The sequence below is a fragment of the Habropoda laboriosa genome, unplaced genomic scaffold (genome assembly GCF_001263275.1).
Source record: "Habropoda laboriosa isolate 0110345459 unplaced genomic scaffold, ASM126327v1 scaffold33, whole genome shotgun sequence".
Taxonomy (NCBI): Eukaryota; Metazoa; Arthropoda; class Insecta; order Hymenoptera; family Apidae; genus Habropoda; species Habropoda laboriosa.
This window is the reverse complement of record NW_017100187.1, coordinates 1,675,924-1,688,863: the sequence shown is the minus strand read 5'-3', so window position 1 is coordinate 1,688,863 and position 12,940 is coordinate 1,675,924. Positions and strand designations below refer to the sequence as shown.

The 12,940-nt window shown below is 49.7% G+C and overlaps 1 protein-coding gene across 1 annotated transcript in view; it reads left to right on the top strand.

Moving 5' to 3' along the window:
* LOC108579701 overlaps nucleotides 1-12,940 on the top strand; it is a 55,659-nt gene that overhangs the window by 14,871 nt on the left and 27,848 nt on the right. The window contains 1 exon segment of the mRNA XM_017943290.1: nucleotides 8,578-8,878. Within this exon segment, the coding sequence (XP_017798779.1) occupies nucleotides 8,578-8,878 (301 nt within the window).

Below are 12,940 nucleotides of genomic sequence, written 5' to 3'. Positions count from 1 at the left end.
CCCTTATCGCTGTGCCTGTGCCAGTATTCCACTGTTACAAGTATCTCTCTCTCTCTCTCTCTCCCTCGATCGTCGAAGAAGAATTGCTCCTAAATATGTATCTACACGAAAGAACGGGAAGAACGATTTAATATCTTCGGATGGAAAAATAATTGGGACGCGATTTTTTTCAAAGATAGCAAAGGCCAGGCCGGCGAACTATGATAAACAAATGAGACTTGGCAACGCGGCTCGCAACCGACTGCAGCAGCCAAGGCCTGTCAGACTTTTCTCTCGCTTTGGTCCTCGCTTTTTCTCTTCTTCCGTCTTGTTCCCGCGAGTTCGACTCCATCTTCGTCGGTATAACACCGACCATCTTTCTCCCGGTTGCACGGTGTCTTTCTCTGTCGATGCCAGGATTTCCCTCTCCGCGGGTCCCGTTCTCGCCTTCTTGTTCATTGCCTCTCCCCTCCAGATAGAGTAGAACCGCGAGAAAGAGGAGGCTACGCCACTGGTAGTGGGGAAAATGGCGGAGGAGGAGAAAAGAGGAAGAGGCACAGAGAGACTCTTATTTGCTTCTTTCGTTATTCCTCTTATTTTCTTGCCCGCCTTCAGCAGCGGCACCTTCTTCTTTCATTGCTCTGCTTCTTCTGAACAGCGGAGCCACGCAACGCAACACTACGATCTTCAGCCCCTCGCTGGTATACAGCGAGACCATCGACGTCGACGTCGGCGGCGGCGGTTTATTTTTATTGCCATCTTCACTCCCCCTCGGCCTCGTGCTGCTCTCTTCTTGCCCTACCACTCTCTTCTCGCCTCTTCCTTTTTTCCCACCTCCTCTTTCTTTTTCTTTCTCTCCCTCCCGCGTGAGCTGGAGTTGGTTGTCTGTGGTCAGTACTTTCAAAGAGGGATGGCGGCGGGAACTCGCGCGCGAGAGAGTTCTCCTCGGCCTTCGCCGGCAGATACTCTTTTCTTTCTCTATCTATCTCCCTTCCGTGCCTCCTTCTTTTTTCACAACCGCTTTTATTTATTCGCGGGATAAACCCACGCGCGGTGCCACGGCACGGATAAACGCGAAAATAATCGTGGCAGGTGTCGGACGCGGTTAAACCGTGAAAATTGTGACAGGGGGATAGAAGAAACTGGAGGGATAATCGTGCTTTTCAATGCCAGAGAGCAACTTTCCGGGGACTTTCCCGGCTCGCAAGGGAAAAGAAACGCGACAGATGAGAGACACAAGGCGGAACGAAACTTTTTGCACGACCTTTTATACCTCGGTCAACGCTGCCGGCGGACTTTGAATGCAGTATCTCGATTGTCCTGCATTGCTCGATATCGCTCGATACACTTTCTCCGTAGCCGCGATGCAACATCGTTCCCCATTCGCATTTCTTCCTATTTTCTACGCGCTTCTTCTCCCCGTCCGAAAATCTCTCGAAGTAGTCGTGCAAAATCGTATCCTTGGTTCAATCAGAAACATTTTCGCGGAAAGTCAGGAGGAAGTTTTTCGATTCTCCGAAGGAACGGAGTGACGATCAGATGACGAACTGTTCGATCTTCCGTTCACGTCCAAGTCTCACGAGCGATACGCGTGTGGCTGTGCGTGAATGTCTTATCATGACGTCATTGATAAAGCGGCCATGATGGATAGGCAAAGTCTGCTCACAAAGAGACCCCGCCCTATTTTTTCCTCCCTGCCTCTAGCCGGACACACTTTTAGCACGTGCTTCGGTATGGCACTAACCTTCGCCGCGGCTCCACGCCCAAAATAATTTGTACAAGCCGCGGAAGAAAGATGGCGAGCGATTCGAACAAGCCCGCCGCAGCCCAGAAACTATTAGCTGTTTTCACTATTAGGCTTTTTTCATCGCAGCTTATTTTCGTTCGCTCCGCGAAATTGCGCGTCCTCCGCGGTTTCGTTACATAATCCGTACATGCATATCCAACGTAGAACGTTAAAGAGAACTACAGCAGACGTGTTGCACATCGGGGCAAGAAATTCGATCCAACTCCGCTATCAATTATCGATCGTGATTTTTTTCCAAAGGAACGTTACGATTACCAACAGCTTCGCCGACGTCGGATAACGGCGATATCGTAGTCAAGCACCTCCGGGCAGCCCCGAAAGGTTCGCTCGTCTGGCAAAAGTAGTTCGCGGGGGGAAGAAAAGACGATCGAGTGGAAAAATCCGCCAAGTCGGGTCGAGGATGACTGTTAGGAGATACTTCCTGAACCAGCGTGACACAGAGAGAGAGGACGTAGATTCCAAGTAACCCTACTAGACCAAACACTCTTCTCTCTCTCTCTTTCTACTTGACCGTCGGGCGGCGAGGGTGGAGGAAGAGAAGCAGCAACGAATGTTGCGGCTGGTGGCAGTAGTACGAGCAGCAGCAAGCAAGCAAGCAAGCAGTATACACGATGAGGAGTAGAGTGGTGGTGAAGGAGAGAGACAGGGGGACGGCGGAGGACGCGTATGACGAGAAGAAGTAGGGGAGAGAGCGAGGGAGGTTGTGAAAGAGAGATAGAACCGGGCACGATTGGCCCCTTCCGCCGTGTCAGCGGTGCCGATTGGCTCGCGTTCCCCGGAATCGTGTTATTTCAATCGATATCTCTTCGAGTAGCCGGCGATTTTTCGTCGCGGCGCGTTATCAGCGCCTTTCCACTTTTTTTCTTCCCCCGTTTAGCACACGCACAGCGCGAGAGACCAAGAAATCGCTCTGTCCCCCCCTACGACCGGCTTAGTTCGCGAGAGACGCCACACGCTGGCGCACAGCGCTGCGTCCGCGCTTTTCTGTTTAACACGGACGCGCCAGCTACCCCCGTGCCGATCTTTTCCTCTTTTTTTTCCTCTTTTTTTTTCCCCAACCGTCACTCCTTCGTTGACAGAACGTCGAAATTCGCGCGGTCGAGATGAGTTGTGATCGTTTTTATCAGCGGTGATAGAGAGCAAAGAGGCCGCGAGCCGCAGCGTCGCCGCCTGTTCCTGCGTTATTCCCGTTTCTTCGTTCGTTAGTTCCGCGGGGGGGATCGGTACCGTGGTCGACCCAGCAGTGTGAATTCAGAGAGAGAAGTATATTTTGCCACACGTACATACGTGTGTAGGTGAAAAAACGACAGTGATCGGTTGTTCGTCCACCGTGTGTGTTCGTTTTCGTATTCGTGTTTGGGGCTCGATCGTGTAAACTGTTTCACGGAGATCGTTCGACTCTTCAAGAGGAGAATCACACCAAAGATGTAGGGCTGCGATAATCTCCGTCGAGATCGTTCCCCGAGTTAAACGAACAAGAGGATTTCACTACATCTTTATCTGTAAATAAAAAGTTCAGCAGAGGAAAGGAAAAAGAGTGCGGAAACGAGGCGCGGCGGTTCGATTAGGGGTGCGAGCTGCGTGGCACGCGGAGAGGGTTGAACGGCAAGCTGGGTGCGAAGAAAATCCGGCGACTCTTCGGAGCGTTCGAAGAGAAGACACACGCGTGTCGAGTTGGAAAGTAAGCGAGGCTCAAAAATTAAGCACGTGAAAGTGGAACGATACTGTTCTCACACGGCAGGATACTAGTCGCCGTCAGACAAAAGAAGAATCACGCCCTCGCGCGTACATGTGCTTCGTCGAGTGTCGCATTCTCACGCAGCGGTTTCTCGTTGAGTCTGTTGCGCAAACATCCAGGAGGGACGTTCTTCGTTGAGAATTAACCTTTGGGAGAAGAAAAAGAAGAGGAAAAAGGGGGAGCAAATGACAAATAGAACAAGGAGCATCCATAAATATCAAAACGGGACCGTAAAACATTGAAACAGAGAGAGAGAGAGAGAGAGAGAGAGGAAAGAAAAACGTTGAAGGAAGTAAAAGGGTGGTAGTAAATGCGGAAAGAGGGTAGCGATGCAGATAGTATCTTGCAGAAGGACTGGTTGGAATCGAGCGTGTCGCGAGTGCGACCTGGAATAAGGGTAGCCATGTCAGTATCAGAGTCTTTCGTATCACCGTGCGTGGAGGGCGGGAGGGACTCTTCAGGTCGCGTGCTCGAGATTCTTCCCTGAAGATGTATGGCACCAATGAAAGCCACGGGCCGAACCACGGGCCTTGGACACCGCCTCCTGCGCCCCAACCGCTCCCGCCGCAAGCCCAGCATCAAAACCATCCCCGACCTCACCCCCACAACCATCCGAGCCACCCGCCGTACGTACCGCCGCCGTATCAGCATCCTCATCACCACTTGCCGCATGAGGTAATTATTGACGATATTCCAGGCTGCTACAACCGGCTATCTTCCCTACAACTCCAAGAATCTTTCGAAACTCAGCTAGTTCCACTTGTCCCCGAAATGCGTTCGCCGATCCTACGTGACTTTAATTGCTACGTCGATTAATTCCAACTAAGATTTACATCTTCTTTTCGCCTATCTTCTGATTCGAACGTTCCACGAGGAATTTACACTCCAACCTGCTAATCTCTCTCTATCTAATTCTCCGCGAAATTAGACGGCACGATGGTGAAGTTAGAATGAACCGTTTAAGGATCTACGGAGCGAGTAGAAAGTGACCGAGAGGCAAAAGTATGTAAAGCCGTCTGTCGTTGCCCTCTTATTGGGCTAATCGAGCACCGTATGATCCAGGATTAGAGATTGTTACTCTGTGGCTACACGGCAAGGCGTACGCGTGATTAATATCATAAGGGAAACCTACAACGATGACTTTAACCGACTATAGCACAAGTTCGCTTCCCACCACAAGGTAACGGTGTACAATCACGGGTCCGAGAGTGTGTGTAAAGCCGGCGCGGCGTTCGCCAGACAAGTATTGACGATTAATATAACGTGGCCGGTGTAAGTTTCCAACGTGCTATTTTGACACCAACTCCGGTTAACTGTCTGGTAACGCGCCTAAACGGGTTTCCCTTGACGCGCACCAACAACGGTTTCGCGTTTGCTTTAAGAAATTCATGAATCTTTAATTGGTCACCGGTGGCTTTGCCTTCGCGTGTATTATCGTTGAAACATTAGTTTCTTCGATTACAGGCGAACGTCGAGGATGACAAAGCGCAGTTGTCGTCCACCAGCTACTTTCCCGACTCTCTCTTTCTCTTTTGCAAACGTTAGATTATCGAGGAAACAATTTACCGACACATCTTTCCGTGCTTGTCGCATCTCAACGTCCTCCTGCCTGCCGTCGTTCTTGCGAAATCTTTCCGTGCGGTTAACGGTATATATTCGGCGCTAATTCCACCTTTTTCTCACCGACCACGAAGGCTAGAAAAGTAGTATTTCCCCAAGGTCTCTCACACCACCACCTTTCACAATCACTTATCGCGGGAAAAACTGATCGAAAGTGTCTGGCTAATCTTAATCAGAGCAACGTACTATCCTAATTTTCGCTGCGTCTAAAATTCAAACCGTCGCCTATCGTTCGTCAGGTGTTGGTCCCGCTTCCGAGTCACCGGCCAATTTCTCGCACAGCGGGCATTTATTTTCACGAATCCCCTAATCAGAAGGTCGGGATCAAGGGATCCGAAAAAGACGAGGCTCCGCGATCGGCAGGTTACCCTATAACCGGAAGCGCAACAGAGCACACAGGATCATGGTGCCGCGATTCAGACAGATTAAAGTCGACGATTACAGACCGGGAGATCCAGAGAGAGAGAGAGGGAGGGAGAGAAAGAGGCGGAGAAGGTCCACCTTTTCCTTTATATTACAGCACTATTCGCGGCTGCAGTTTAGACAGATAGGTGGGTAGGTAGGAGAATGAGTCAGGCAACGCTAGGTAGGTTAGATTGGACGTTGTCTCCGCGTAGACACACACACACACGTACACAGGTGTACGAGCACATGCATACAAAGAGCTGTGCCGCACGTACAGAGAGGCACACATACCTTCGAGTTAATAGCACATGCGAAGTGCTAGATGGCCGGCGTGCGTGGGTGGACGGAACACGTTACGTACGTATGTGTGCCATGGAGAAAAGGCATATGGTCAGCAGGTGAGACCTTTGCTTTGTGTTCCAAGTGTATAAAGTAGCCTACTTCCAGTGACCAATGTTATTCCGTCGTAATTTACTGCACCAGGGGAGAGACAAAGGGTTGCGTCGCTCAGATCCTTGGGATCCCTTTCGAAAAACCGGGCCAACTTACTCCCACGCAACCCCAGACAGTTGAGAATCGAACGACAGATATTTTTATCCTTCGATTATTATTACGCCCTGTGTGTGCGTGTGTGTGTAAAATAGTGGAGGTGTGCAAGTTCGAATATGTCAGAGAGTGAAACGTTCTTCTCGTAACTCGACGACGACGACGACGACGGCGGCGGTAGTAGAGAGCAGAAGGGTGGAAATCAGGATGAGGGATGTTTTTCAGGGAAATACACTGGGTGTCGCTTGATATATTTTTCCATTATTAAGGACATTAAGCCGGGCGGGCCCGCAGGCAAAGCAACACTTTCCGTTTTCTTCTTCCTCTCTCTCCTTTCCTTTATTTTTTTTTTTTTTTTTTTTGCCGCGACAACGGCGACGACGACGGCGATAAATCAGAAAAAAAGATTCAAACCGGCTGGTATGACCGCGGCGACGGAACGCAATTTTCCGTCCGCCGGGAGATAAAAATTTGATTAATGAACGTATGATCTTCGAGTTTAAGAAAAAGCCGGGGAGGAGCCTTTTGTAAATCGTCGCGACGGTTAATTAACATTCGCGGGGAAAAAGTCGCGGTTAGGGAGACGAGGAAATTCCTCCGACTGCTGCTACATTCGCCGACGATTTTCGTAGGAAAGTTGGAGGAAAAATCTCGACACGGTCCACTTGAGACGGTCGTTAAAAATTCGCAACTCGACTTTGCCTAGCGTTTCGAATCGTTTCTCACCCTCTCCCTCGCCAGCCCTTGGCCCACGGTTAATCGTCGTGAAAACGACCTCGCGTCGTAGATCGTAACCCTCTCGCGAAGAAAAATCGGAAGGAGGTTGCGAATTAAAGAGTAATCAAGAAGTGGAGAGAGAGAGAGGAAATGGATTTGGTGGACACCGATATCCCCCAAACACGAGCAATTTTTATTGAAATCGAGGAGAAACACGACTCGGATTGATTTGTCTCCGGGGCGAAAGAAACGTGTCCGGGTGAAGAAGAAAAAAAGGAGGAATAAAATCGAGTCGCAGCCTCTCCCTCTCTCACGGGGATTAAGAATCCAGGGATGCCCAGTGTCGAAGGTCGCCCGTCAAATATCCAACGTCGCGTCGTCCCCAGAAAGAAAGGGTTGAAAGTCGTGGAAACTTGAGGAGCTGTCCTTCTCCCGCCCGTAACGAAAGAGGGTGGTTCTCTCTAAGATTCTTAAAACTTCTCGCGAGATTTTTCGATTTTAATTACAGTTTTAACATATTTTAATAAAATCCTTCGCAGTTCCTCCCTCCCTCCCTCCTTCCCTTTAATTCCACCAACTTTCTCTCTCTCCCGATGCCCGACAAATCTCCCTCGCCCTTCCCGACTTTTGCCACGCACTGTACGACCGTTTTAACGTTAACCCTTTCGTTCGTTCACCTACACCCACACCGGGACGACGGGAGGAACACCTGTTCCCTCAAACGAGAACCCGAAATCAAGCGTTCCTCCCCGTTCCACCCGCTCCTACACACGCTGGGCCCTTCCGCCAGTTTTACGTTCCTCCTGATCGAGGAGGAACAGCAAAAGTGTACGGCGGAACTTGCGCTCTCCGTGCGGTACACACGCGTGTGCAACGCGTGTATAAATCGAAAAACATCGATCGGATGGCTGGTTTCGAAAACCACGGCGACGGTCGTTGACCCCTTTTGCGGCCAGCTGTTACGCGCTTCCTACTAAATTCGCGGAGAACCTTCTGTGATACGAGACCTATGCGCACGTTACCGTTTGCGCCGACAATTTTCTACCTTCAAATCGAACCCCCGGCTCGAGCCGAGAGATAACGAGACAACTGGGAAGATTTCTCAATTAGAACGAAACGCGCGAACGAGGTCTGGTGTTGTTCGAACAAAGCAAATCCCCCCGTCTAATCGAACGCCGATTAATAGGCGGTACAGCGGAAACTCTCGTGGATGAACTTAAATCGATTCCGCGACGTGTCGCGCGACGATGTATCCAACGAGTGGCCGTAAGTACCCCGGTTAAATTACACCAAGCAACTTTCTAGTTAATGAATCGCATTAAATTTGAAAACTCCGACTGAACGTAGCCGGGCAATTAGTATCGGGCAACGAGTCGAATCGCGAGCCCAGGCAACCGCGAGTTCACCTATGAATAACTGAAAACGTAAACGACATAGCTCGCAGTTTCCCGATTCTCTCGTCATCCTATAATTGCATAAGAGAGTCGCGAAGATCGCTCGAACCGTCTACGCGCAACGAAACCGAGGCGAAGCCGAACGTTTTCACCCCCGAGACAAACATTTTTCTCTCTCGTTGCACCTTGACTAACTTAACGAACGACGAGAAGAGAAAGAGAAACGGCGACCAAGGGGGATGAAAAACGTGTCGGCGGAACACTCTAGCACAATCCAGGAGGTGAATGGCTATCGGCCATTCCAATTGCCAATTAAATTGCCATCCTCCGTCTTACGACCAAAAGTACAGCGTACCAACTAACTCTGGCAGTTCTTCTCGCAGATCATCATGCACAAGAGCGCGATGCAGATGCACGCGGGGAGAGCTGGCGGCGGCATGACGGGCGGACTGGCATCCTTAGGGCCGATCGGCGTCGGACCAGGCGGCATGATCACCGGGAACGAGGTAAAGCCACACCAGTGCCAGCAATGCCTCAAGTCATTCTCCAGCAACCACCAGCTCGTACAGCACATCAGGGTCCACACCGGCGAGAAACCGTACAAATGCAGCTATTGCGACCGCAGGTTCAAGCAGCTCAGCCATGTACAGCAACATACCCGCCTGCATACGGGTGAGTTATTTGTCTTAACCTCAGTCTAAACCGATACCTTCGCGAAATCCTACCTGAGAATCATCGTCGTCGTCGCCGCGATTCTGATTTCCGTGCTACCGTGTAGCGTTTACTTTTTTTTTTTTCTTCGCTCTTTTCGTTCAATCGACAGGCGAGGGAAACTTTTCTCTTCTCGTTGATCCTTCGATGGAATACTTGTTTTTTGTTTCTTTTTCTGTTTCTCGTTCGGTTCTTTCTCTACGATACGAAATAATTCGCCGGTGATCTGTAGGTTGGTAAAATGGACGAGTCGCCGGGCTTAATGCATGCATTCAGTATCCCCGGGACAGATAGTAAATTCTATGAATACCGCATTGCATCGCGGCCAGTCGATAATCAATAAATTAATATACTATTATAATCTGTACAAGCGATCGTGCGTTCCGATTGTGGCTAATTTTAATGCATGCTGCGAGATTGCTCAATGCGCCTCGTACCCGCACCAGAACCGTGGTTTCCAAGACACCGTTGACTGAACACGTTGTCGCCCGGTATGCATACAAGAGCTGCGTATTGCAGATAAGTTCAATTTACGCGGGGCGAACGATCGAATTTATCGAGCGAGCGTTCGCGAACGGACTAAGAATAGCGGTGACGGAAAGACGTAAGAGAGGGAATACACGGGCAGAAAGGGACCCGGTAATAATGAGAAAATTCGACGGCAAAGCCAGCCAATGGGTCGCGCCCGGCTTGAAAGAATTTCATTAAGGGATGAGCGTAGTCAATCGGAAGGTATTAGCCTCGAGAAAGAAAGAGAGAGAGAGAGAGAGAGAGGGAGCCAAGTGAACGGTCAGCGCCGCGTATGACTGGACGAACCCTTGGAAAAGTCTCGTTCATCTCGTTCAAGATCTGCTTTCGAATGGAAAAAAAGCAGAAAACCTGGTCGGTATGCGAGCTATTTAATCGAAACGTCCGACACAGAGCGAGAGAGAGAGAGAGATAACAGATCGATTCTTAACAAAACATTCCTTCGAAATGATTCCTAGGAGAGGCAATTTGCTTACTTACTCGCGCTATCCTCCTCTGCTCGACGAAAGAAAAACTTTTGAGAAACGTTCGTTAAAACCGTGTGTTTAACGGTGGAAAAAAGGGGCGGACATTGATTTCAGCACACTCGTTTCACCCCTTCGTCCTTTTCGACGACTACCAACGAGCAAGTAACTACTGCTCAGCAACCCCTTACATTAATAATCACCCTTCCCACGTACCGAGCTTCTCATTCCACTCTACTGCGGCTGGTACTTCAGCTAACGTCCGTGTACGCGCATCTATCGCATGCACGCCTTTCCGTTTCCGTGTCTTTATCGATGAAACGTTTTAAATAAAGGGGATTATTCTAGGGTGTCTTCGAGACATCGAGAGCGAAAAATCCTCCTGAATAAATCCACCGTACACGCACACGTCGTTTAACTTATTCATCCGGCAAATCCGAATCGACTCGATTCCGCTCTAGATCCACACACACAAATTTCCACCCTCTCTCTCTCTCTCTCTCAGCGACCAACTGAAATTCCTCATTTTCTGATCGATCTCTCGCCACGTCGACATACCAATTTCTCGCGATCGAAAAATCAACCTGCGCTCGCCCCGACTCGAATTCCTTTCGAATTCCCTCCCTTCCTCCCTCGTTGTTTTCCCAAACGATACCCGCTTCCGCACAGCATTTGCATACCATATTGATTTCTCGTTTCGGTGCGAGATCTCGCCGCCGCCGCCGCTGCTCCCGCGATTGGCCGGTCAAAGTCAAAAAACGGCGGGAATTTACTGCCGCACCGTCGCGTTCACGCGCCATCCCCCTACCTCCATCTCCACGCCACCCCTTTATGTCCCACACACGCTCCAACAGTATAACGCGGGCATTACAACAATTTCCCTCGACGGCCGAATATATATTCTCACGCCTATAAAATTTGCAACGTGTATATATGTATATATATGCGTATAATTCATTAACCGAAATTCGGCAGAATTCGCGCTGGTTACCGGCCGGCAAAACGAGAAACGGTGGCGTAATAGTGGAGGGGGTAGAGTTGGGTTAAAGGGGTGGGGTGGGATACGGTGTGGAGGACAGCAGAAAGGAAGGATGGCGAATATAATATCGGTGAGTGTCCACGATATCGATAGCTGGTCAATAGCTGCAGCCTAGACAAATACCTGCCGAGGGTGTACAGTCCATCCTCCCCACCCTTTGGCAGGCTTACGAGGGTGACTGGGCGTACAGCCAATAGGAGTTCGGCACGCCCCACTCGGGATGCCGCACGCGAAAAAGCGCGGGAATTTTTCGATCGCCCGATCGCTCAATAATGGAACCGAAGTTACGCGCCGCCACCGTCGCACGCGCACACCGCCACACGTATACAGAGAGAGAGAGAGAGAACACGCTCGCTATCACGTTGTATTCACACACACGCAGCTCGATGCATAGACACATGCACATGCAGGAGAAGGACGCGCGGTAGCCTAATAAATGGCCGTACACATTTGCGATCGTGTTGGCGGATAGACGACAGAGTTCGTATACAGCGGGCCAGAGGCTACCAAAGATTATCCCTTCGGCAACGAGGAAAACTCAATTTTCATGGGGTGAAATCTAATGATCGGTCACCCCATGCGCGCCGAATTAATCGGTTTTCCTCAACGCTAAGAGCGGTCGCGTTAACTCTACGCGAACATTCCCGGTGCTAGTTCTCCAAGGGTTTCGTCCCTCCTCTCGTTTTTTCTTCCAACGGAACGGAATCACGGCGGCGGCATTAATATTCGATAGAGCGATAAACGACCACGAGAATGGGCCCGTTAATAACGATACAAACGACGAAGAATCGCCAAGGTGTAGGAACGAGCGGAGTCAACCCCTTTCGCGACGTTTTAAAAAAACGAGCACGTTCTACCGGCGAAATTGACCGGACAATTTTAAAGCCCGGTTAAGACTGCGAAAAATTGCCGTATCGTCGGTGCATGAATAAAAATGAAGTCCTTAGCGAGAGAGGGGTGATCGACACGCTTTCCAAACGAGCTTGCATATCCGTATCTACGAGCTGCTGCCTGCTTGCAGGAATAAGAAGAAACGAGAGCTACTCTCCAATTCACAGTCACGTTTCTTGTTTCTTCTCCTCCTTTTTTCTTCGCCCTCGACATCGTTTCCGGTTCTCTTTGGCAATGTCAGCGGTGACCTCGTGACAGGGCCGAGAAAGCCTCTGCGCCGCGAACCAACCAGCCCCCCCCTTCCTGCTTCTTCTTCTCGTCCACCTTTCTCCCTTTCCTCTCCCACTTTTAATTCGCTAATTTCACCCAGTTAAGAATTTATGCGACGGAATGCCCCGCCAGACGTCTCGAGAAAAATCAAAGCGGAAAGAACGGCGCCGACCCTTTATCACAAATGACGCGGAATGAAAGATTAAACAAAAGCGACAAGGTTTTACGCGTCTGGAAAAACTCTAAGGACTTGTTAGGTGGGGGTGGCAGGTAGAAACGTGAAAATCTGAAACGTCTCTCTTTCTCGTTTGTTACGAAACCGTTTACCTTGAATAACACGGGTGTTAGAGTACCTTGGAACCACCCCCGCCTTCCAAACTCGAGCACGTTTATCGGCTTCCAATGAGCGTGTGTATACGTGTCGTAACTATAAAACCACCTGAATATTTTCAATTCCCACACATTGTGGTTGACATAATGGCAGACCAAGTATGTCGCGTTTAAAGGCCTATTGAGAAACTATATTTCCCCGGAAAAGGGTGGAATATATATAAATCTCGGGGATAAAGCAATAAGAAACTGGTTTGACGTTGCTTAGTAACCATAGCACGTCTTGTTACAATAAAACTAAATTTAGGCTACGATAACACGCAAATATACCAATAATTAATCTAATTAGCGATACACAGGCCCTCTTCTATTTTCAATTAACTCAATTATTCGACTGTGCACGTGTATATATGCGTACACATATATTAATACACAATTCACGCGTATACATGCCGTGAACCTGCAGCTAGCAGCTCGCAGGAACACCGGTTACTTCATATT